The 22552-nt window shown below is 35.6% G+C and overlaps 1 protein-coding gene across 3 annotated transcripts in view; it reads right to left on the reverse strand.

The window, feature by feature from the left end:
• Positions 1-22552, reverse strand: part of DSP (desmoplakin) — a 39512-nt gene that overhangs the window by 10494 nt on the left and 6466 nt on the right. For all 3 annotated transcript variants that reach the window (XM_072411740.1, XM_072411742.1, XM_072411741.1), the window contains exons 2-21: positions 15026-15122; positions 11966-12114; positions 11715-11883; positions 9977-10105; positions 9211-9261; positions 8656-8817; positions 8300-8404; positions 7884-7979; positions 7539-7664; positions 6564-6716; positions 5919-6073; positions 5317-5443; positions 4935-5175; positions 4367-4596; positions 3750-3916; positions 2963-3101; positions 2518-2711; positions 1659-1821; positions 1438-1521; positions 889-996 (exon numbers count right to left, since the gene is read on the reverse strand). In XM_072411740.1, the coding sequence (XP_072267841.1) occupies positions 889-996; positions 1438-1521; positions 1659-1821; positions 2518-2711; positions 2963-3101; positions 3750-3916; positions 4367-4596; positions 4935-5175; positions 5317-5443; positions 5919-6073; positions 6564-6716; positions 7539-7664; positions 7884-7979; positions 8300-8404; positions 8656-8817; positions 9211-9261; positions 9977-10105; positions 11715-11883; positions 11966-12114; positions 15026-15122 (2845 nt within the window). The remainder of the gene's footprint in view (positions 1-888; positions 997-1437; positions 1522-1658; positions 1822-2517; positions 2712-2962; positions 3102-3749; positions 3917-4366; positions 4597-4934; positions 5176-5316; positions 5444-5918; positions 6074-6563; positions 6717-7538; positions 7665-7883; positions 7980-8299; positions 8405-8655; positions 8818-9210; positions 9262-9976; positions 10106-11714; positions 11884-11965; positions 12115-15025; positions 15123-22552) is intronic.

Consider the following 22552-nt stretch of genomic DNA (forward strand, 5'->3'; position numbering starts at 1 on the left):
GTGTAGATTAGCTCTGGTATTGTTATTTCTGAACTGGGTCTGCTACCTTTTCTTGCTCTCTGTATTGTGTTTGTACGGGTTTGAGGCACTTGGTTAGAAGGACTCAACTGAATCCCTTTCTGATTTATGCTTTAGATTTCTGATGTGTTTGTTGGTTTGTCATGCAGAAAACCTGGCATGTGGTTGGACTCATCCCTCATTGGACTGCTTTTGGATGTCTTGAAGGTATCATATTCATATGTACCTTAAAAGATTATAGAGAAGGAGTTTTTTAAGGAACTTACTGTAAGTAATTTTCTTGGAGTCTATTGAGGGTCATAAGTCTCTGTATTTATGATTTATACAGCCCATATCCTTCCTCTGAACCAATTGGGCATATAACTGCAGGTTTGAATGAAGGTTTGTCATTTTTAAGTATGTATGTGTTTAGTTAAACTTGCCACTTTGAAAGTTTTAGGAATGTTGAGTTCTTGTGTGTATGGCTTCTCCCATCAACCCTTACATCACACCAGGACACATTTAGGGATATAGGAACATATGGGCTGGTGGAAGGCCAAAGTGGGGAACTTGGCATCCAGCACGCTCATAGTGTTGAAAGCAGAAGTTTATTTGGCAGTGTTAGAGGGCACAGATCTTTGAGGCAGGCAGCGGGATTGGTAAGTATTGTATTTTTGTTTTTTTTTCTTTTATGGTAACTGCATTAATTTGCTTGGAAGCAAAATGGTTACTTTAATGCAATTTTATCACTGATTGTTCTCTTGTATTATTATGCCCTGTCTCTAGTTATTTCTTGTACTAGTCAATATTTTATCAAATATACTGGTTTTACTAGGCAAAAAATGAAAGAAAAAATATTTTTAAAAAGGCAGTAACAGTTGATGCTCTTACTTCTTGCATAATGATTGTGGATGGGGATTGAACCATAGTCCTTTTTATTGGAATATTAAGTAGTGTTTCCAGTCCAGAGCTGTATGATGCCAGTTGTAGCTCATAATCCTGAGGTAAAGACAAAATATGAAAAACATCAAAACAAGGCATTTATCTATAAATATTTTAAAAATTTCTGCCCCCTGAATACTAACAAAGAAAGCAAAGTGAAAAAAATCTAGGCAACATTTTACTATAGAAACCCGAACTCAATACAGTTAGTATGCTAGTTAGATTTAAAATATAAGCTGAAAATACATTTTCATGGCAGTTCCCATCCAAAAAATAAACATACACTCACGGGTCTAAATAAATATATATGATGCCAAGAAAATATTGTACAACTGCTACAATCTAATCAGGTAAAATGAAGGCCCATAGATGGATACCTATATGTATACTATCTGTAGATTAGTATTACATTGCTGTTTTTTTTTTCTATCTTCATGTCTAAGAATGTAACAAATATATTTGCTAAGTACTACAAAATACATTTGAATCATATTTTACCTTGATGGCAGATGCACACTGATCTGCTGTCTTTACAACTTCTTCCAGATTGTCTCTCTTGCCTTGTATTTCTATATTCAAATTCTGTGTAAAAACAGTAATGTACATAAGAATAGATATTTTTACCGAACACTCAGATCACATTTAAGTATTGATTTACAAATTGAAATGGAAATAGTTTCATTATGGTAATGTGGAGGACTCTATGGCCAAGTACATACCCTTTGTTCATTTAGGTATCTTGCAATAGAGCTTGCATCTGTGAGCTTGCCAGACTCAAGAACATCTTGTTTATTCTTGGTATCACCAATCCACCTGCTCAAGGCTTGGTACATATCTCTATAATTTCTCAGCTGCTTTCCTTGTTTTTCTAGTTCCCATGACCTTAAAGAAGACAGTACAATTTTACCCACATGCCATTAATGTAAACAAAGATCTACATTCAGATTGCTGGAAAAAAACAAATACTATAATGGAGACATTTTTATTATTATTATTAATGTTAATAATAATAATAATAATAAACAGGATTTATATAGCGCCGACATGTTACGCAGCGTTGAACATTAAATAGGGATAGCTTGTAGTCATTTTCTCCTAGCCTAAAAACAGTCTTGGAATTTGCAGTTGGCCCTGGAAGAATGTGTAATAATGAAATACTGCAAATACCATTTTGTGAAAATGCCAGAGATCAGAAAACAAATGATTACTAATGTGATCACACCCTCAGCATGGAGCTGTGTTTGGTTGCATTGCCCAAAGCAGTTCCAAGGACAATGGAAATACCATTTTGTCCTATGTCTTTAATTCAGACTAATGCACTGCTTTCCATGGAGCAAAAAAAAAAAAAAAAAAAAAAAACACATTGCAACACATATGACAGCACATGCATGTTATGCATACAAAATGTTGTGTGGTGTAAAAGCAAGCATGATGTGTAAAGAAGCTGCAGCCCAAAATCATTTTAATTATTTAATATTCAGGGTAACTTTTAATAATTGTCATTTACTGACTAACTGATGTACTTTGCCATGCTACATACATTAGCTAGTGATATTGAGATAACCGATATGACTTTACCTGTCATCAATCTCTTTTTCTATTCTCTTCCACCGTTCTGATAGTTGATTGGTCTTGTCAGAGAATTTAGAGATGTCAACTTCACAATAAGGATAGGCCTGATTGGCACGGTCATTGATTTGCAGAGCTATATTCAAGTCTGAATCCAACCCCTTCAGTTGTGACTTCTTCTGGTCAAGCTCAGCCCTCATTTTCTAAACAATAAATACAATTATGTCAATGTAATAAAAGGGTTTAAAATTAATGAGAAAAAAATTACTTTTAGAAAAACTTTTTTAAAAATGAAAAATACTGGAAACAGAATACAGTATTTGCAGATGTGAATGAACAAAAAGTGTTATAGCTGCTAAGCAGAGACAGTTTAATATTTTCTGCATATATCAGGTATCTTTCATGACTACTTCAAGTTCCTTTCTCTTAAAACAAAATTCTATTCTGTCCTTACTTTTAAGGTATTTCTGTAGGCTTCAAGTTTTGCTGGGTCAAGAGAAATTGTTTCTTCTTCAGTCAGTCTGGCTTCATAAACTTTAATGAGATCTTCTAACTGCAGAATACTCTGAAGCAAATTCAACAGGGCACGGAGTCTTGAAAGGTAAACATATTAGGTCATTAGATAGCAATACAGATATTCAGCAAGTACGGTAATATGAACATAAGATTAGGTACAAATGTATTTTCAAATGTTGTTTTTGTGCTTTCTACTGCTCTCCTATTACTTCCTAATTATTTAGCTACCAGTAAGTAAGAGGGCACAAAGAAACCCTTGCACAAAGAAACCATGATAACAATGCATGGTAAGCCAGTAATATAGAAAAGATTAGTAGCAGAGAAAATACAGGCAATACTGATGAGTAGTCCTTGTCCTCTGCTCGTCCCCTCTGCTTTGCCATCTGATGAAGCTAGTGGCCTTACTGTTATGCCGACCCAACAGCTTCAATACTTTCTGAATAACTAATTTAGAACTAGTATGCAGATCTGGAGGTCTAATTTTACTGTCTTTTAAGATCAACATGTAGGTTCTCATTACTGAAGCCTCCTTGTAGTTTCATGAAAATCTAAAAATTCTTCTTAGGCCCTCTGAAATCTCTTTTGAGCAAGGCATTGTTCACTTTCATAGAACTCCATTGTGAAGAGAACTATGGATTTATAGGCTGGAATTGCTAACTACACTCATGCAACTGTATATTAATATTGTATGTAGTGTGTATGTATATTATACTGATATAACTCACCTCTCTGAGTGCTCTCTGGAAAAGCCATTAATGTTTTCCATTTTCTTTATTAGCACAGACAGCTCGGACTGCATATATGAAGACTTATCAGAGTCTTTTAAATTCAAAATCATTTCTTTAAGTCTGCTAATTTGTGCTGATAATCCTTGTCCCTCCCCCTTCAGGACCTGTTAAGCAGAAGCAAAGAATACACTCTGGTAAATAAGAGCAAAACACATGTAGGCAGATTTATAAAGCAATGAATGTGAAATTCACTAAACTTTCACTATAGGTGTACCTGTTTCTTGTGTTTTAACCTGCATCGACTGAGTTACCTGCATAAATTTTGCTGAATGTAATGCACAGCTTTATAAAAAAGCCCTCATTCTAGGAATACATCACCACCATAAACGTACTCTTTCATTTAAAAACACACCCCCAGTTAATTCTGTATAATCACTTTTGTGGTTTGTTCTGGTTAGTGTTCTGTGAATCTACCCTCTCTATTACAGCTACTAATAGTTTATGAGATCCTTTAATCCTATTTGGCAACACTATCATAATGGTTCCGGAAACTTTTGTAAATACAAAAAGAGCAGGATTATGGAAACAAAAAATGTGAGGTTGGTATAAGGTACCTCTAGATCTTCTATTCTGTTGGAGATATCTCGGAGGGAATCGTTGGTGACATAATAAACATTTCTCTGTAGGATTCGAGTTTCATAAATCTCCAGTTGCTGGCGAATTTTTTGAAGTTCTAGCAAAAATTGGTTCTCCTGCTTCAGCCTCTCCTGGTCTATCCCAATACTACTGGTGCTACTTTTCACATTTGAACTTTGGGTCTGGGTGACATATTCTATTCTTTCACCTGAGAGACAATCAAATAGAATAGTATTTTAAAATAACAATAAAGATTTTTTCACGCATATATTTGAAACATGTCCCATCACCCTTAAAACATGCTTCCATAGAGCCATAAACAGAAAAAAGATCATATGAGTAGTTACTTAAGGAATGTAAAAAACACATAGCAGAATGTGTTCCTATATGTGATTTAAATCCATTAGCGCATACACTGTACATGTATATCCAATGTCTTGCAGACTAATGCACATCTAACACATTTCAGTGCAGTATTGTAAATGACTGATTATGTTTAAGCAGTATTCAAGTAGGTTACAGTACATATTATTCAGAAATACATACTGGTGGAAGGTGCTGGTGGTTTTTTTGTTATAACAGTTGTAGTTTCTCGAGTCTGGTATCCAGGGAGTTGAACCACCAATTTCTGATAATGATTTTGTGCTTCTGAGAAATGGGATTGCATTTTCCTCTTCTCTTCATCACCAAACATGTTTGAGCCCTGACTGTTCCTCATGAATTCCTGGTAATGTAACTCCAGATCTGTAACCACCTTTTGGTAGTCCTCTTGGCGCATAGTCTTCAGCTGTAACATGAAGTCATGCTTTTAATAACCAAGTTAAATCTTTTACTTACACAGTGGTTAGTGAAACTCCATATTCTAAAAAAAAAAAAAAAAAATATTTGTAGACATCAGAATTTAAAATAAAAAGGACAAAGTCATTACCTTAGCAAGTGTCATTGCTCGAATTTTCTCAATGTCAATCATACAATAGTGCCAGGACACCAAACTCTTCATGTTGATATAAAGCTGGCTCCACAGAGCTAAAATTGCTTCATAAAACTGTTCAATCCTGAAAAAAAAGGGTGTATGTGTATATTTTTTAAAAACTGTTTGTGTTAAATCACATACTAAAATTCTTTGTTTTAATGTGAAAACACAACTATTTGATTATATTGTATCTTAGCATTCACTGAAATGTACTACATAGAGCTGTACTTAAACCCACTGACTTGCTAGATCCTTCACCTACCCCAGACAGCTTAAAAAAGACAGTTTGAAAACTTTAGGTGAATACATCCCACACAGACTTAAAAAATGTGGGAAACTGTGTCCTGCAGTGACTAGGGGTTCGGCAGAGCAGCTACAGTGGCCAGTAGAAGGTACACCATTCAACACACCAGGGGTGATAAATAGTATGGAGGTTTGCAGAACAAAGTTTGAAGAAATTGGCTGTATAAAACATCCTTCTTCACAGGATACTAGCTGAATACCTGTGACCCTTACAGTAACAGTAATGAACACAAGCAGATTTATTATAAACTTACTTGGAAGACAAATCCACAGCTTCTGGGTTTGGTGGTGGGATGATCAAACTGACAGAAGGAACTACCATATCCAACCCACCAGGACCAGTCACGTTCCATTTGCTGCGTTGTGAGTTGTTCTTCAGAATGCATTCATCTCCCTTGTGTATTACTTTCTGTATTGAGGTTGTAAGATTCTAGTTATTTTTGGCATTTTTGTAGAATTGGGGATCTATTTATCAATCTCATGTGTTAATGTAATAAAATACTAAAAGCCAACATGTTATGTAGATTTAGTTAGAACAAACACGTCATTTAAAAAACAATTTTTTTTTAAAGGCCAACAAATCTAATTTAGATCCAAGAATGTTTTGTGAGTGTGTAAGAAAATCCCCTTTTATTATGTTTTTGGTGTTATAATTTTTTTTTCACTTAAGCTCATTGGTTTTTCAATTTCGAAAAAATAGCACACTTCAACAATTAAAAGACAGCAACTTCTCCATAGCAGTCACTGCAATGCTGCTCTTTGTGCTATTATACCTCTTGTGGTTAAAAACGGACCATATGTGGAAACAAGACAAGAGATTAATTACTGCATGATTCTCTAAATTCATATGAACCTGTTCCAAACAAACTTTGCTTTGAATAAATGTAAATCTACATTACCTGGTCCTGCTTGTAGTCACAAAGTGCCTTTAGAACAATTGGCTTGTCCCTCCTGTAGTCTGGATTGCGTGGTTTTAGTTGTATTATTTTCTTTGATTTATTGACTAGGTTTTGAACTTGCCTTTTATATTCATTAATTTTATCCCGCTCTTTCTAAAATTTAAAAGAGAGAAAAAAAAGAAGTGATTAGGATTTAAAAGTTTGATTAATAGCAACATCAACCTACACCATGAGGGTTCACCAAATGGTTAGTATGGTGAAATTTTCCCTCCACCACATCATTTCTGTAATACTTTGTTGTTTAAATGACTCTGGCAGTAGAGGTTGTAGGCTTTTTTATTTCTTTTTAACCTTAAAAAAAAAAAACAATCCTAATAAGGTTTTCAGATTTATCTTTATCCTATCCCCTGCTATTCCAAATATATAGTTTGATTGTAAAGCTATAAGATTTATGGCTTATATGGTAAAATGATAAACACTATTTTCAGTTGGCCAATAAATGTCTAAAGGCTTCTTTACCTCAAGTGCAATAATTGACCATGATAATATTAGAAACAGTGTATAAATTTAAATATATAAAACTGGTCAGGGGCATTTGATTTGTTCTCTCTTGCCGGCATTTTAAATAGCAGGACCAATGTGTGGGAGAGGTGGATGTGGCATCATGGCAACTGTATCTTTCTATTGTCACCTGGCAGTAAAAGTAAATCTCCTATACCCAGTGTCTAGACCAGGTTGCCCACTATATTATATTTTTTAAACTTAATGTGTATACTTTATACTGTACTAAATAAATGTTAAGGAATTTTTGATGCTTCAAATAAAAATTTGCCATTATACATTTTAAAACCTACACAATAAATAGAACATACAAGTAACAAACAATGTATACTTCACTAATGGTAGTTTTATTTTCAACTCCTAGTAAACAAACATTGTCTTGGTTTTCAATTATGTATTGTAATCTTCAAATACCTCAAGATCTTTAATCATTTCCAAGACGCGTTGCAGCGGCATACTTTTGTCACATGGGTACTTCTTTCGGATTGTATCCTGAAGAGTTGTCAAATAGTTTTCTGTGCTCTGTGCCTCATCAAAAAACTATATATAAAGAAATTAATTCAGTAGTAAGAATAAGACATCAAAATAAATGTAGTAATATGTAGCAATAATGGCAGAATCCTATAGCAAATACTGCTTTTCATGATGTAAACCAGAAGTATTATGCTCATATTATATTATTTCAGTCAGGCATTGTTGGGTTATGCTAAGTAAATTACTTAGTAAAGGAAAATATAAAGTTCGTAATCAATGACTTACTTGGAAATAGGCAGCATTTTCTTTCAGATGGACATCTATGCATTTGGTGATTTGAAGAATCCAGCTCCACTGAGTCTGTAGTGTATCCATGTAAGCCTAAAAGACAAAATGCCCTTGTTAACATTTCTGCAGTAATCATCATTGAGGGAACAAAGGGTCCAGAAGAGGCCAGACTCATTGGGACAAACCTCTGAGGATGGGTTGGTTGGAAGTGCCAATGTCACTTATCACTAGAGTAGGTAATGTTCAATATTCAGATAAAAAACTGTTACTGCATGCTGCTTTACATTGTACAGTAGTGCAATGCTAAGGTGCACCTGGGGTGCCATTAACAAAGAATGTCAACCCAGCACCCCAACGCATGTGCCATGTGTTGCTTTACCACACGCATTTCATGGTAATATTGTTAGAATTACCTCAATCTTGTCTGCTGCTGGGTGCTGGTTGAGAATCAGCTGATCACTGTCTTGCTTGATCTTATTCAAGTCCTTTTCTTTTACTTCCAACTGGCTCATCAGTTTCTGGAAAGCAGCAATGGAAAAATCATTTACTATTTAAATATACTATTTGAAATAAATACTGCACTGTTAAATTTGTTGCTTAGTCCACTGCTTTATTTCTTAAAATAAATGTTACCTACTTAAAAAAAAATAGGACCATAAACATATTTTAATTAGATGATTTTTGTATCCCTTTTGTATTTATGGTGCTCCTCTGTGCCCTGGTAAAATTACCAGCAGTCCATAAACTTTGTTATGTGCAGGTAACTTACAGAAAATGATTCCTGTTTTCTGGGAATGTCTCTGTTTTTGTCACTCCAATCATAGACCAGTTCTTCTTCCTCTTTGTCATTGATCCACATAATTTCTTTGGATGTGGCCTGAATGATGTTCTGCAGCTGCCGCAACTGATCCATTCTTTCAAAAGAAGCTTTCTAAATGTATGAAATTAATACATCAAAATAAGGCTATAACTAATACATTGTATATATAAATACATCAAAACAAATTCTACAAAAATAAAGTAAAGTAGGATTGTAATCTTTGTAGGGAAATGTGCTTTTCTCCTCCTGGGTGATTGTTGTACTTGTCAAGTATGTGGGGTTGTAGTGTATAGGCCTTATTTATTGTACAGCACTGTGTAACATGTTGGCTCTTTATACATAAAAAATAAAAATAACAATTATAAAAACAGTGAGCAATAAAGAACTTTATGTAATTTAGGGAAATTCTCAAGTGATTCTGCCACTTTTAAATCATTTTTCTCATTTATGTGTTTGTTGTATCCTAATAATCTGAATCCTAACAAAAACAAATTCAAGTCTTACCAGCAATCCATCATACTCTTCTTCTAGTTGGTAAATGGCACCTTTTTCTCTCTGTTGTGGGGAAGATGAAATAAAAAAAAAAAAATATTTGTGATGCTGTTATTCATATTGAATCAAATATCAGTGACCTATAATGAATCCCATACAAGTTTATTTTGCATGCTAAAATAGGTGGCAAGTTCAAGCTTTGCTCATTGATTGTTACAAGTCACAGTCTTCCTCACCTATTATCGTTGTACACTGTTTATATTTAAAAAAAATGCCCCAATATCTGGAAAATTTGATAAATGTAGCAGTTATGTGACCCTTACCATTTAGGACTCCCACATCCCTACGCATGGACATGCAGCATTAAGAACTATATTTCTCTCTATGCAGTGCTTAGACATTGCTGCAGGATGCTGCTGAATAGACATAAGTGCAGCGGTAAGGGGTAAGTGTGATGACCGAGTACCTGTAATCCTTGGGACAATGGGAGGCAAATATATAATGGCCAAAGCCAAGGGGAAGAGGTTAAATGACACTAGTTCCAATCCATCCAGGGAAGTGGGACAGCATGAGTGTGAACCAGTGTGAATGACAATAGTGCACTATTTTAGAAGGATATTGAGGCAAAAAATGACAATTGAAAATGGATACAACTTTTAAAGCAAAGCACAACTTTATTATAAAAATATTCCCATATCATTTCTAAAAAACCAAACATGTTGACTATAATCTTACATTTTAGGTACTGTAAAGGTATAACATAAAAATGGATGGTTACCAGATCTGCTTTAATTTTGTCAAGCTCCCAGCGGTAGTCAGCAATCGCATTGTGGAATTTTCTGTGGTTGCTAATTTGCAGTTCGACAGAAGTGGCATCAAATCCCCAATCAACACTCTCCATCTGACGCTAAAAATACAAACAGGAGTTTGAATGATTATTCGTGATATATAGCCTAACTCCAGGCAAATCATTTTATTTAGTTTTGGATGAGGCTGATAATTGGTTTGTTTTGCTGGTTAAATTTTTATTGATCTGACCTTGTGTTGCTTTTTTTCTTTACTTCCCTGTCAAATGCTCAGAAAATGGGAAAAACATCCCCAACAGAAACAAAGGCTTTTTGTCAGGTTCTTATTACTGTGTCCCCACTTAGATAACTACTTTCTTCAAGTAGTCAGGGTGTGGCAGAATGTCACTAAAACAGGACTTGCTACTTTGTTAACTCATTTTACCACAGTTACATAACTATGAACACTGCACAGAAGACCCATGAAAGGTGGAATGTTTGAGAATTGGCAATTGGGAATGTATTTATTGGTAAAAAATACACTCTGTGTGGTATATATGAATGTCTAATGCACTAAAAATTTACAAAATTGAATAAAAACCATTGACATAAAAAATAATTAGTCTTTTCACCTTTGAAGACCTTTAATTGCTAGAACACAAAGGTGCAAATTAGTATTGCAAAACCTTTATTTGCAGTAACCTAATGTTATGGAGTATGTGTGATTACATACACATTACTCCTGTGCATGGCAAGGAGCATACATGCTTTGCAGACAACACCCATAACCTGAATAACATTAGTTGTGCGCGTGTATCATGCATGGATATAAGAAATACATGTTTAGTAAATATATCTTTACCACATTTAGTACATTTTATAAGACGTGATGTTTGAAAAAAAAATGTAGCTTTAAGTTTTTAGTTTTGTAGAAAAAGAGAATTCTTGAAGAACTGAAAAAAAGATGGGTGGGGATGTGAATAATGTATAATTCAGAGCAGTAATTGCAGTGCTGAAGCAACATGCTATACAGCGGCACACCCATACCTGCAGGGGTGGTGGCACCTTTCCAACAAGGGAAGCCATTCTGAACATAAAGAGTCACTTAGGACTTTGAGCTTTAATAATAAATGCAGACAGGCTAGACTGGAGCTATATGTGCTGACTTATTGCTATTATCCCTCATCATTAATACTCTAACAGCTATTGTTGCAGGACTACGGCTCTGGAAAGTTGCTATCACAAAGCATTAAAAACCTGTTTTATGCACATAATATTTGTGGAAAACAGAAAGATAATGGATAATACTGGTATTAGTTTTGTGGCTGTGTTTGCAGGCCTTTTCACTTTGTCGCACTGCAGAAAAAGCAGCACAGAGGAGGCCATTTATCAGTTTTGCCACACAGCAAGGCAATGCTTAACAGAATCAGTGCGGGATATTTTCAGATGTATTTACTACAATTTTTTGAGACAGACAACCACAGGTTATGACCTGTATGACAATGTGTCAGAATGAAAGGCAGTGCAACACACAAATACCTGAATATTAACCCGTGTTGCTGTAAATTACACTGCAAAGAGCTAATAAGAATAGTCCTAATATTACAAAATCAATTCTCCTATAATCAAGTATTCAGGTGGTTCCTTTTGAATAATTTTCATCTGTGAAGTGGAGCTCTAGTTAGGAAGTGTATTGACATAAATGCTTTTTCTAGTTTGGTTTGTACCTACCCTTTGCTGACGGATTTGGTTCAATGTTTCCGTGGTTGTACGCTTGGTGTAATCATCCCATCCTGAGCCACTCTGAGAGGAAAATCCACCACCCTTTGACCCTTTGCGCAAGCGTGGAGCTTGAATGGCTTTATCAATGGCACGCATTTGATCATAAAGCTGAAGCAATCTAGAAAAACACAATATATTACTGTGTGGTAAGGAATTTTCACATGAACACACAGTACAAAAATATTTTACATGATTGGTACCTTCTATGATAAGAATCACATGATTGTCCCATCATACTCATTTCCTTGATCAATCCCTCCACCATATCCATTTGCTCACGGGCACCCCCAAGACAATCTTCCAGATCCCTATTACGGAGCAATGTGCCTCCATCTCCATACTGCAGTTCCTGCAGAATAAAGAAAAATAAAATATTATCTAAGCATCAAAGATGGTTAAAGCAGAATTGCAGGAAGACATAAATAAAAGCTCTGTATTCATTTATAAACCAGCAAAGAGAAGGATGGGATACCTATTCTGGACTGGATGAAAAAATGCAAATTTGGGAGGAAAAACCTAAAGTACCTATAATCGTGATCCATCTAGATTTTTAAATGATAGTCTGAAGAAGTGCACAGATAATGCATGGCCATTCACATTTTATTTCTATTATTCTATTGAGTTTCATCTGTAGGACCAGTATTTCATGCATATATGTTGGGTGACCTGAGTCTGCACAGGCTCAGAGATCATTCATCTTAAACTGAACCCACATGCAGTTTGTTCTAAAGCTGGAACTTCCCTTTAAAGTGTTGGGTGGTATTCAGAAAATGTGTTATCCTAATAAGGATACTACTAGGACAGAGGAAAATGTTGGCAGGTTGCTGCCGTCGTTTTTGTAATGTTGACTAAAATTAGGAAAATTAAATTTTAAAACATTAGCTAAACCTAAACTTTACATCCTCCTATGACAAAATCACATACAAGGTTTTCTGTTCATCCTTTGGGCAGCGCTTCTGCTACCCGATTTCCATGAGATATCAGAAAAGACATACGTCATGGGCTCAACATTTACATAAAGCACACCTCCTATGTAGCAGAGCTTTTTTTATGCCATAAATCTATCAGCATCACCATCAATGGGTGGCACTTGTGCGGTAGCTTGCAGGGGAATTTCCCTCAGTAGCTGCTGATCAAAATGAATTAATCTTCTTATCAAGTGCAGGATACACTTGTACAGATTAGTATTCTCTGGTTACACTACCAGGTGTATAAACTACTTCACAAGTACACCCAACTTTAGAGATGGAACTATTGTGACCATCAGCTATTCAACAAGTATGCTTCCTAAAGGTAACATACAAGTGTACCAGGCATTACAGATAAAATCATTTTTGCCACCAGCTACTGTGCTTATTTGCCCTCCCCAGCTACCCTACAAGTGCTACCCAGTAAAGTGGATATCCCTGGAATTAAGGAAGAAATCATGCAGGTGCTGGTATGCACAATGGTAGCACAAGACAAACCAGCAAGTGACAAATACAGAAGAATGCAAGACATGGCTGGACTGCAGCTTAAAAATTGCAGACTTAAACATTAATCTAAAGGTAAATTCATAATCAATTATTTTGTCTTTTTTTCCTGTATGTCCTGTTCATCAACTTTAGACTAGATGGAAAGAATTTTGTTAAAATTCAAAGGTCTAAGAGGAATGTAACAAGCAGCTGATATATGTGCAAGGCCTAAATATTTGCTGGTAAAATAATATGCATATTAAAATGCATTACACAATGCAAAAGCACTAGTATTTGGTTTATAATACTTTCTTGTCTTTACCCCTGGAAAAGGGATTGGATGCCTGTATTCTAGAGTTAAATGGGTCCAAAGATTTGATTTTATAAGTGTTGCTCCCTTTCTGAAGTGCCGCCACTATGGAGAAGTTACATTAGTACAGACAGACGTTTGCAGGCAGCTGCAGACATAGATATAATTGATGCAGTCACATAAATATTAAACAGCAGGGGTCTAATAGACATTATTCTGGCAGAAAAAGTCCACTTCTGTTGCACATAGCATGCAGATTAATAACCGACGCCTCAACTGAAAAAGTCTAACACCAAGTTACATGAAGCTTTCACCTATAAACCAAATCACAGGAATATGCTAAATTCTACTCCAAATATTTACCTAATATGTTGCCTAAGTTACTTTATGGTGACTTCATTTTGTGAAAGCACAGAACAGGTATTTTTCTAAAATACATGTTTTCACATATTGAAACTAGATGCCTGTCTATTCCCACTATCGCTTGAATTAAGAGCAAATATCCTGGCATTGGTTCTATAAAAGGCTTGCAGCAATATTGAAGGATTTGATCCAAAAATTTGGATGCATACATGAACTACATTGTTTATAGTTGATGATTTGTTGCATTTAAGGAAACCTTCTTTATAAAATTAAAAAAAAAGTTTATATATTTTTTCCACATATCTTGATTCCTCATTTTGATACACTTCATACAGTGGTGCTTTCATGCTGGGCTGCATCATAGATTACCTCAACATTATGTCTCCAATTAATCAATGATTCTGCAAATTAAAGTTGCAAACTAGAACAGCTCACCTGTTAGGTTGTGTTAATTCCAATAAGTCTGCATTATTATGGGTTTTTTGTATACTTTACATCAGCTGAAAATATTTCCTTTTTTTTAAATATTGAACATAATGCATGACAAATATATAGGAAAAATTAATATAAATTAACCTATTATAAATCAGAAATCGAAGCAAAATAATACTGTAAAAATTAAAGGCTCATTAAAAGAGAGATTAAAAAAAACAAACAAACAAAAACCAGCTTCTTTTGTATCTCCTAAATTCAGACCAGAGATCCCCCTTGCTAATTTTTGGTCATTAAACTAATTTTTGGACCCTCCCCAGCCCCAGGTAAAGGAAAAGCAGCACTGGGTTGAACTTATCCTTGTATTTCTCTGAATTCTCCTCCTGTTAGTATGCAGTTTTTTAGCACAAGAATAGGTAAGCTCCTTGGGCTGGTTTTGCCACTCACATTTCCGGCCTGTTGTACAGGGAGAGCAACATCCCAAATAAAGATGAAAATTTGGTACTTACCAGTACTTGCATTTACAATACACATTTAATGATTTATAAATGATTACAGAGATGCATTCACATTGATACTTTATATCTGCCGAGATTTCAGCTTTGACAGACCACAGTTTACCCCAGATATGGTGTTTGAACTTACTGGTACATCTAAATGGGGCTATCAAACAAAACTTTTGGAAAAAGGAAAATACTTACATGCTGCACAATCATCTCTGCTCTTGCTAAGCTGGCTGATATGGTCTGCAGCATATCCTGAACAGTATTTGGCCGCCGGGACATGGTACCACTTTGTCTGTTATGGAAAAAAAAACCATAATTGTTATATTGGATAGTGAGGAGAATTATCAATTAGTATGCGCAAAAACTTCCCGGGGTAAAAATATGGGAGCATCAATCACCAGGACTGTCATCCTGTTCTGGTTTTACAAATGAGTCACCCACCTGAAAGACGCATATAGCCACTGAAGTGCTAGAACACCTGGACTTACCAAGTCTGAATAGTTAGCTTACATTTTTGGCATTGGGATAGATTTAACTAAATAGCTCCTGTCAACAGCTTCACTTAAAAGAAGCAAAACATTCAAAAAGAGATTTCTATCTTTCAACATCCAAGGGTATTTAACTAAGCGAATGGATCTATCAAACTACCCCTATTTACAATATCCTTTATAATGGTTACACAGCGTCCGATAGGGGGGTTCAGAAATGGGCCAGCATTTTTATTACATTTGGTATTAGGGCACATTCTGCAAACTAATCTTATCAAAATCCAAAATCTACCCATACCTAATCACAACGTAGATTAAGTGTGCCCAAAGGTCTTATTTTGATTGGACAGTTATAAGATTATTTGTATTCCTTAAAACTGTTTTACTCAACTAAATCAACTTCATCACTAATTTTAAAAACAGAACCATGCAAAGCAAATACTTTGCATAACTGTCAAACATAAATCCTTTACTGTCCACGCTGCTTATGCCACTTGTGCCAAGTTAAAGCCCAAATAAAGCCAAATTTAAACAAAGCAAATCCTCAAAGCAAACTTTGATAATTAGTAAGAAGTGTATGTATTACCTTTAGAAAAAAAAAACTTTTGAAATTAAAAACCTCATTGTATAAATGTGTCTTGTTTGTAGCTGTCTACCTCTGCATATAGGCAAAAAACCTCCCTTGTATTTATTTCCCATTGACATATTGAGAACTTCTAATTGCTCACTGCCTACTTCCTGAGAAAGCCCCACTCTTTCATAATCTCTCCTGTACCTTTGAGTTTCACAGCGTCATACCTGAAAAACTTGTCACTGTCTGAAACTTAGGATAAGTGTAAAAAAACTTGTAGTACATTGTGCAAGCACATATGACCCAAGAAACAGATATTATATCCAGTGATTTACTTCTATTTAACTTGTTTAATTTGAGGTTTTAAAGAATAACTTGGCTAAAGTTTTTTTTACATTGTACACTTCTGGGAGATGCTGGCATTTCATGCTGCATTCAATTCTTCCATCTGCCAACCCCTACATCACTGCACAATAGAGTAGCGTTGTAGGAGAACCACATAGTTTAGAAGGTGACTTGGAATTGTGTGAATATTCTTAACTTTTTTAGTAAACAAACTTAAATATTTCTAAATGCTCACTTGTGAAGCACAGAAAAGATATCGGCCATACTGCCGGATCAATACACCTGATGAGAATCTAAGTGTTTTTATAAAACATATTGACTTGTTTAGTAGTGGCCTGGCTCCAGGTCAGTTGGATAAATACTGATGACAGATTTGCTGTGTCTATATGGTTCGTGAACAGCAGCTAATCTCAGCCAGTTATAGACCAGTTTTTGCCAATCAAAAACTTGTTTTGACTAGTTACAATGTTGCTTTATATTAGTCTTTCAATGATACAAAGTATGATTTTTAAATACAGAAGTTTCATAGGAGTCCTGTGTAAAATAATTGGTAAAGGGCTAAACATGAAAAGTTATTTGTGTCGTTCTAATGGATTGAACAAAAACAGTAAAGATACAAATCAGGGGTAATGCTACAGAAGCGACTGCCGTACCATCTGTGTTTGGATGAGGTCACACAATAACATGAACGTTTTTCCACTTTGTCAAATATTCATCGGTGTCAAACACCTTGCATGGAAGACTTATGCGACTGCCAAAACAAGCCTTTGCTGGTTTGGAATGGGTGGGAATGGTTTCATTTAAACAGTGTCTCAACTTGTATGCAAGTAACAAAAGGCTGATTATTATGCTGACTCATTTAAAAGATGTACAGGTTAGAGGAGCTTTGTAACATTCAACTAAAAATGTTTGCTGTAATTACACCCACATATAAAACTAGTGCTAGAACCAAGGGACAATTTACAAAAGAAATCAGAGCATACACTGGCCAAAAGTAAAACTCCTGGCAACAGATAAATCAGTTCAGCTGTCTAATTTCTGTGTTTTAATTCTATGTAGGTTTCTTCAAGCAAACCTTACTTTTGCTACCTACAATGGTCATCAGGTAGGTATGTATTATAATTATATAACAATTAAAGCCACCAGAACATGGTAACGTGTCCTTGTACCCACCCTGCCCATGACATGTGCATATAACTGGAACCAAGGATGAAAGTACAAAAACACTACCTGGGCTTCATTAACTCAAGGTTCTACACATTTTCCAGTGTCAACATGTTAAATAAATATAGGGTGTTCACAGATAAATTCTGTAACTAGCAGAAAGGAAAATAAAACAACCATCTTCTTGAGGCCAGTATCACAGAAACAGGAAAGTACCGATTGCAGGCAATAGTTGGCATTATCATTTACCGGTAAGTCAGTTTATTAACTTGAAGAAACTTTCATGTTCACAGCTATGTTAGTAGGCATGTGACAATTTCTGCAATGCTGCATGAAGAAGGGGGTCACACAAATACTATGAGTGTAAATGAATGTCTCTTTGATGATCTGACCGTGTGCTGGTGACACCTTTAAAATGTTATGGATTAATGACAATGGCACTATTTAGGCAATGGTTCACTCCAGCACTTGTTTTTTTATGGTCATAAGGCTGTAAACATTGTGCTATAAGTGTTTTACATTTTTAGAATTTGTGAGTCCTGCTTAAATTTGGCATTTGGAACCAAAAGAGTTTTGATTAATGATGTTTAAGGATTTACTGTTATTTTGCCTATTCAGAGCAAAGTAGCAGTACTTCCTAGCTCATTATATTCCATTTAAGTATATTCACCTGTTCTCCCTCATTGCATTCCCACTGCAGCAAAACCATTACTGTGTTGCTATTACTGAGCAGGGCTATTAGGTATAGAAAGCATGTGACCTGCCCCAGGTAATAGCACTCTGGCACAAGAAGCCAACTACTTAAATCGAGTCCTGTTGGGTGGCAGTAGGGAAGCATGGAGGGGGCTATCAGTAGGCACCATCACTCTATACTAAATGGGTAGGTACAGTGCATTTTGACGTTTTTGGTCATAAAGTCAAAACAATCAAAGACTGAAGAATGTTTGGAAAGAAGTTACTGTATCTATATTAAAGGACGTTTGGAATAGAAATGGGAACAAAAACTTTCTTGGAAGAAACTTTCTGTGAAGAAAATCTTTTACCAAGAAAGATAAGTATTAGACAAAAACATGCTGTTCTCCCTTTTACAGAAGAGCTTGGCAACAGTCAAATCACACACAGTGCAGCTGAATAAGTGCAGCTTCATTGCACTTAGCTTGTATGTAGTCAATCAGAATCAAGAATACTGGTCTTCATCTTAGGTGGCTTTTACTGGCATTTTGTTTGCACTAATTGTTATAAGGCAATCTCTATTACGGGGACCTAAATCGTTTGTTAAATGAACCAGAGTATTTTAATGAGTTCTATGTATACCTAAATATGTAAAGAGATCACAATCTAGATTGGTATACATTTACAGAATATGTTGAAGATAAGCAAATCTGAAACTGCATGAAGACATTAAGAAAACTTCTATTGCATGGATAGAATTAGAAAACCATAAGGCATGTTATTGAGTTTGTCAACAGACAATGCATCACAGACACAGAGAAATACCTGCTTAGGAAGGAATTACAATTTGTGTTAATGACTGCATTTTTTTGTGCAGAAGACCAACACAGCATATGCATTGTGTGCTGTGTTACCATTCACTGTTAATGGCAGGGAGCATTGTTAGGTTGTTGATCTGGCCACCTACCCATCCTAGACTATAAATAGATATTGAGGAAGCAGAACAAGTATTAGGTCATCCCTCTGCTCCTAATTCTGGGTATGTTATTGAAAGGAGACGAAGGCTTTGTACACATGTGCAATAATTATTTTTGGAAAGGATCTTTCACGGTCCTTTCCAACGACTGCACGATGCATGAATGAGCGCTGTACATACGGCACCGTTCTGCTCTATGGAGAGGGGAGGGGAGAACAACGGAGCAGCACCCTGCTGTGCTCTTTCCCCCTTCACTTTCCAATACGATCGTTCGTCGTCCATCGTCCGTGGATCCACCAGGACAGGCGTTCAGACGATGGACAACCAGTGCTGTACACACGCCAGATTCTCATCCAATATCGACCCTGAGCCGATTATCAGACGAGAACAATTGCATGTGTGTACCTAGCCTAACAGCACAATGTAAAGCATGGAGTCTGGAGTCTGGTCTATTCCTACTCTGCTGTCCTGTTTTTTAAAAATATTGCAGTACGTCATAATTAAAAAACTATCTATTTAAATGTACAGACTACTTTAATAAATGTATAGAAACACAACTCCTCAGAACAGACAGTTTTAGAGCTAGCCTGAGGTCATGAAATGAAAATTTAATGCAATGATTTTGTATTTAACACATCAAATCCTAAAGAGGATAAACAAACAGAAGAAGACCATAGCAGATTTCTCCCCTGGTAAATCTGAACAGGAAAACAAAGATACTATTTTGCGTTTGGAAAAATGTTGTGTGGTCTGACAGTTCTCATTCTTTGGGGTATCATGCAGGAATAATAGGGCATACAAATGATAATCCCTCTACTCCTGAGTCCAGGGTACAGGTCCTGAGACCTGACTGTAAAAATAATTTTTCTTGGCACTCATAGGCCATTATTAATATTATTATTATTATTATTATTATTAATAAGCAAAGTGCAGCATTGCTCCCTCCCTTTATATACATTTTATGTGCTTTACTATGTTTATGCTGACTAATAAATTGAAGGTGTGCCTACAGAGTCATTACTACAAAAATACTGCTTGCTCAAGTCTTTGTACCAAGCATCTGTATCTGTAAAGCAATTGCAGTGAATTTATGCTCTTTGCTTTTACTTTTCTAAAGATTTTTGCAATATATCAGTATCAAAGCTTGGACTAACAAATAACAAAAATGGTATTAACCTCTTGCAATCCCTGTAAAGCAGCATTTTGAGCAAGGGATGAGCAGGTCTATTTGCTTATTACACAGAAAAAAATGAACAAACAGAATAAAGTATTCTTTATCAACTATTACAATGAATACTAGTGAAGAAATAGCATAAACTATGGCCTTTCCTCATTCCCCCTACATGCAGGAAACGAGTTCTGCATTTGTAGCTGAATATTCAGATTTACTGCATAGCAGGCCATGTCTTGGTCCGGACATCTGTTGTTCCACCATAGTTATAGAAAAGGGTTATGGTGTAAAGTATGTGTGGAAGGACAGGTTACAGCAACACCTGTACATTCCTGCATAAAACTGAAGAAAATATTGCTCTAAAGGAAAAAAAACTATTGGATTAAGTTTGTATGTTATGTTTGTGTGGGTTTTTTCTAGGAACTTTGATTTCTTGTACATTCCAAAATTTACTGGTAGGTTATTGACATACGAGTATAGTAGGGACATTGGATTCGGAGCTGCTCTGTGGGACAGTTTGAGACATGACTATGGACTTTGCACAGTACTGCATATCATGTCAACTGGTAATCAATTTTCCTGACACCATGTTCTTGGTAATACAAATTCGCAGGTTAGGCTTCTGGTACTAGGGGGGTATAGAATTAATCCCTAATCTGAGGTTGCACTATCAGGTAAAGTATGTATAACCACCTGATATTCCCTTATGCCAAGGTACACAGTTCTGAAATGCCACACAGTAAAAAAATGATATATATGATCTAGAGCTACAAAAAGGCATTAGATAGCGTAGGAAAGGGTTTTTAATCTCTTGATACTTTTTCCCTACTCTACATGAATCATATTGCTAAAGTCCTGGCAGATTCCATGGATTCACATTTATTTTGCTTTGTATTCAGTAATTTCATCATTAAATGCATTTCCTAAAATGCAAGCAGTGAAAATAATGGGGTAATGGGGGTGGCAGAAGAACTGCAGCAGAGAATAATCAGACAGGACTGGGCTGTTTGGCATATTTGTCTAAGGCTTCCCATACACAGCCAATGAACATCAAACCAAAAGTTGTCATGTTCAGTAAATAGTAATATAAGTTATATAAATTTTATTTGGTAAACTGATCACCTATTTGATGATGATGTGCAGCTTTGATGCACTTTATACAATCTTTGCATGCACTGGGGAACCCTAAAACATTTCAAGCAGGCCAGACATCTGGACATCAATGGACAATGGGTACAGATGATCTTCATTAGTTGTTACAAAATTACACGTTAACAGTCGAATATTCATGGATTTAGCAAACCATTGTTGGATGACCATCCACTGTGTAAGGGTGCCATGACTCAGAGGAGTGACTTGTTTCACCTCCCTCCCTGCTTTGTGTAGATGTGTATGGAGTTTCAGTTAGAAAGAGACAAAGGCAGCCTCAGGAAGAAGCTAATGTTAGGTACTCTGAAACCGATTTCTCTGCAAAACCATTGTTGTGAATATATCCTGTATCAAATGTTTATTTAAAATTTTTACAAAAATCATTTAAAACGTACAAAAATTAATTGTAAAAAACTTGTACACCTAAAAAAAACATACCGGCTACCCTGTAAGTAGACTATTACTAATTGCAAAATGTATTAGCTATCCCCACACAATTGGAGATCAGATCAAAACTGATCTAAAAACTATAATATAGAAGGTCTGCTTGCTGTGGAATACTGCTTTTTGCATTCTATTGCTGCTGATTACTCTACACTGCTAAAGACAAAATATTTGTTTTGAAAAAGTAGCTAATATACATAATTCCTGCTGAGAAGGGGAAATGGAAACTATGTGCAATACTTTGCTACGACTTTCTGCGGAAATTAGTCACATACTAGTTTTGGGATATAAATGTTACTTGCAGTGAAAGTAAAATCTTTTCCACGGTAGAACAAATATCAAGTAAACATTAACTGAGAATTGCCACATTTGCATATAGTCCACAGGACAAAGTGGAAAAGAAAATCTTTCTGTTTATGTAAATAACATAGAATTCATATATATATTCCATGTAATATTACCCAAAGGTAGAGTGAGATCACTGCGACAATCTGAGGGACTGCAAGCCATGTTCTCTGGCAAATATGCAAACAGAACACAGAAGGTAAGTTTTACATGGCATACCTTCAAGACAAGGTAAGGTATATATTTAAAAGGAAAAACCACCAAAAAATATCTGTAGGTACATTGCATACATTAGAAAGATTTTGGAAACTCCATATGATTATTTGCTTTTGTTCTGTCAATATAGACATGAGATTCTAACAAGTATTTGTCAACACCACCATGCCCCATAAAGCAC

Source organism: Pyxicephalus adspersus, chromosome 5 (genome assembly GCF_032062135.1).
Source record: "Pyxicephalus adspersus chromosome 5, UCB_Pads_2.0, whole genome shotgun sequence".
In the NCBI taxonomy this organism is placed as follows: Eukaryota; Metazoa; Chordata; class Amphibia; order Anura; family Pyxicephalidae; genus Pyxicephalus; species Pyxicephalus adspersus.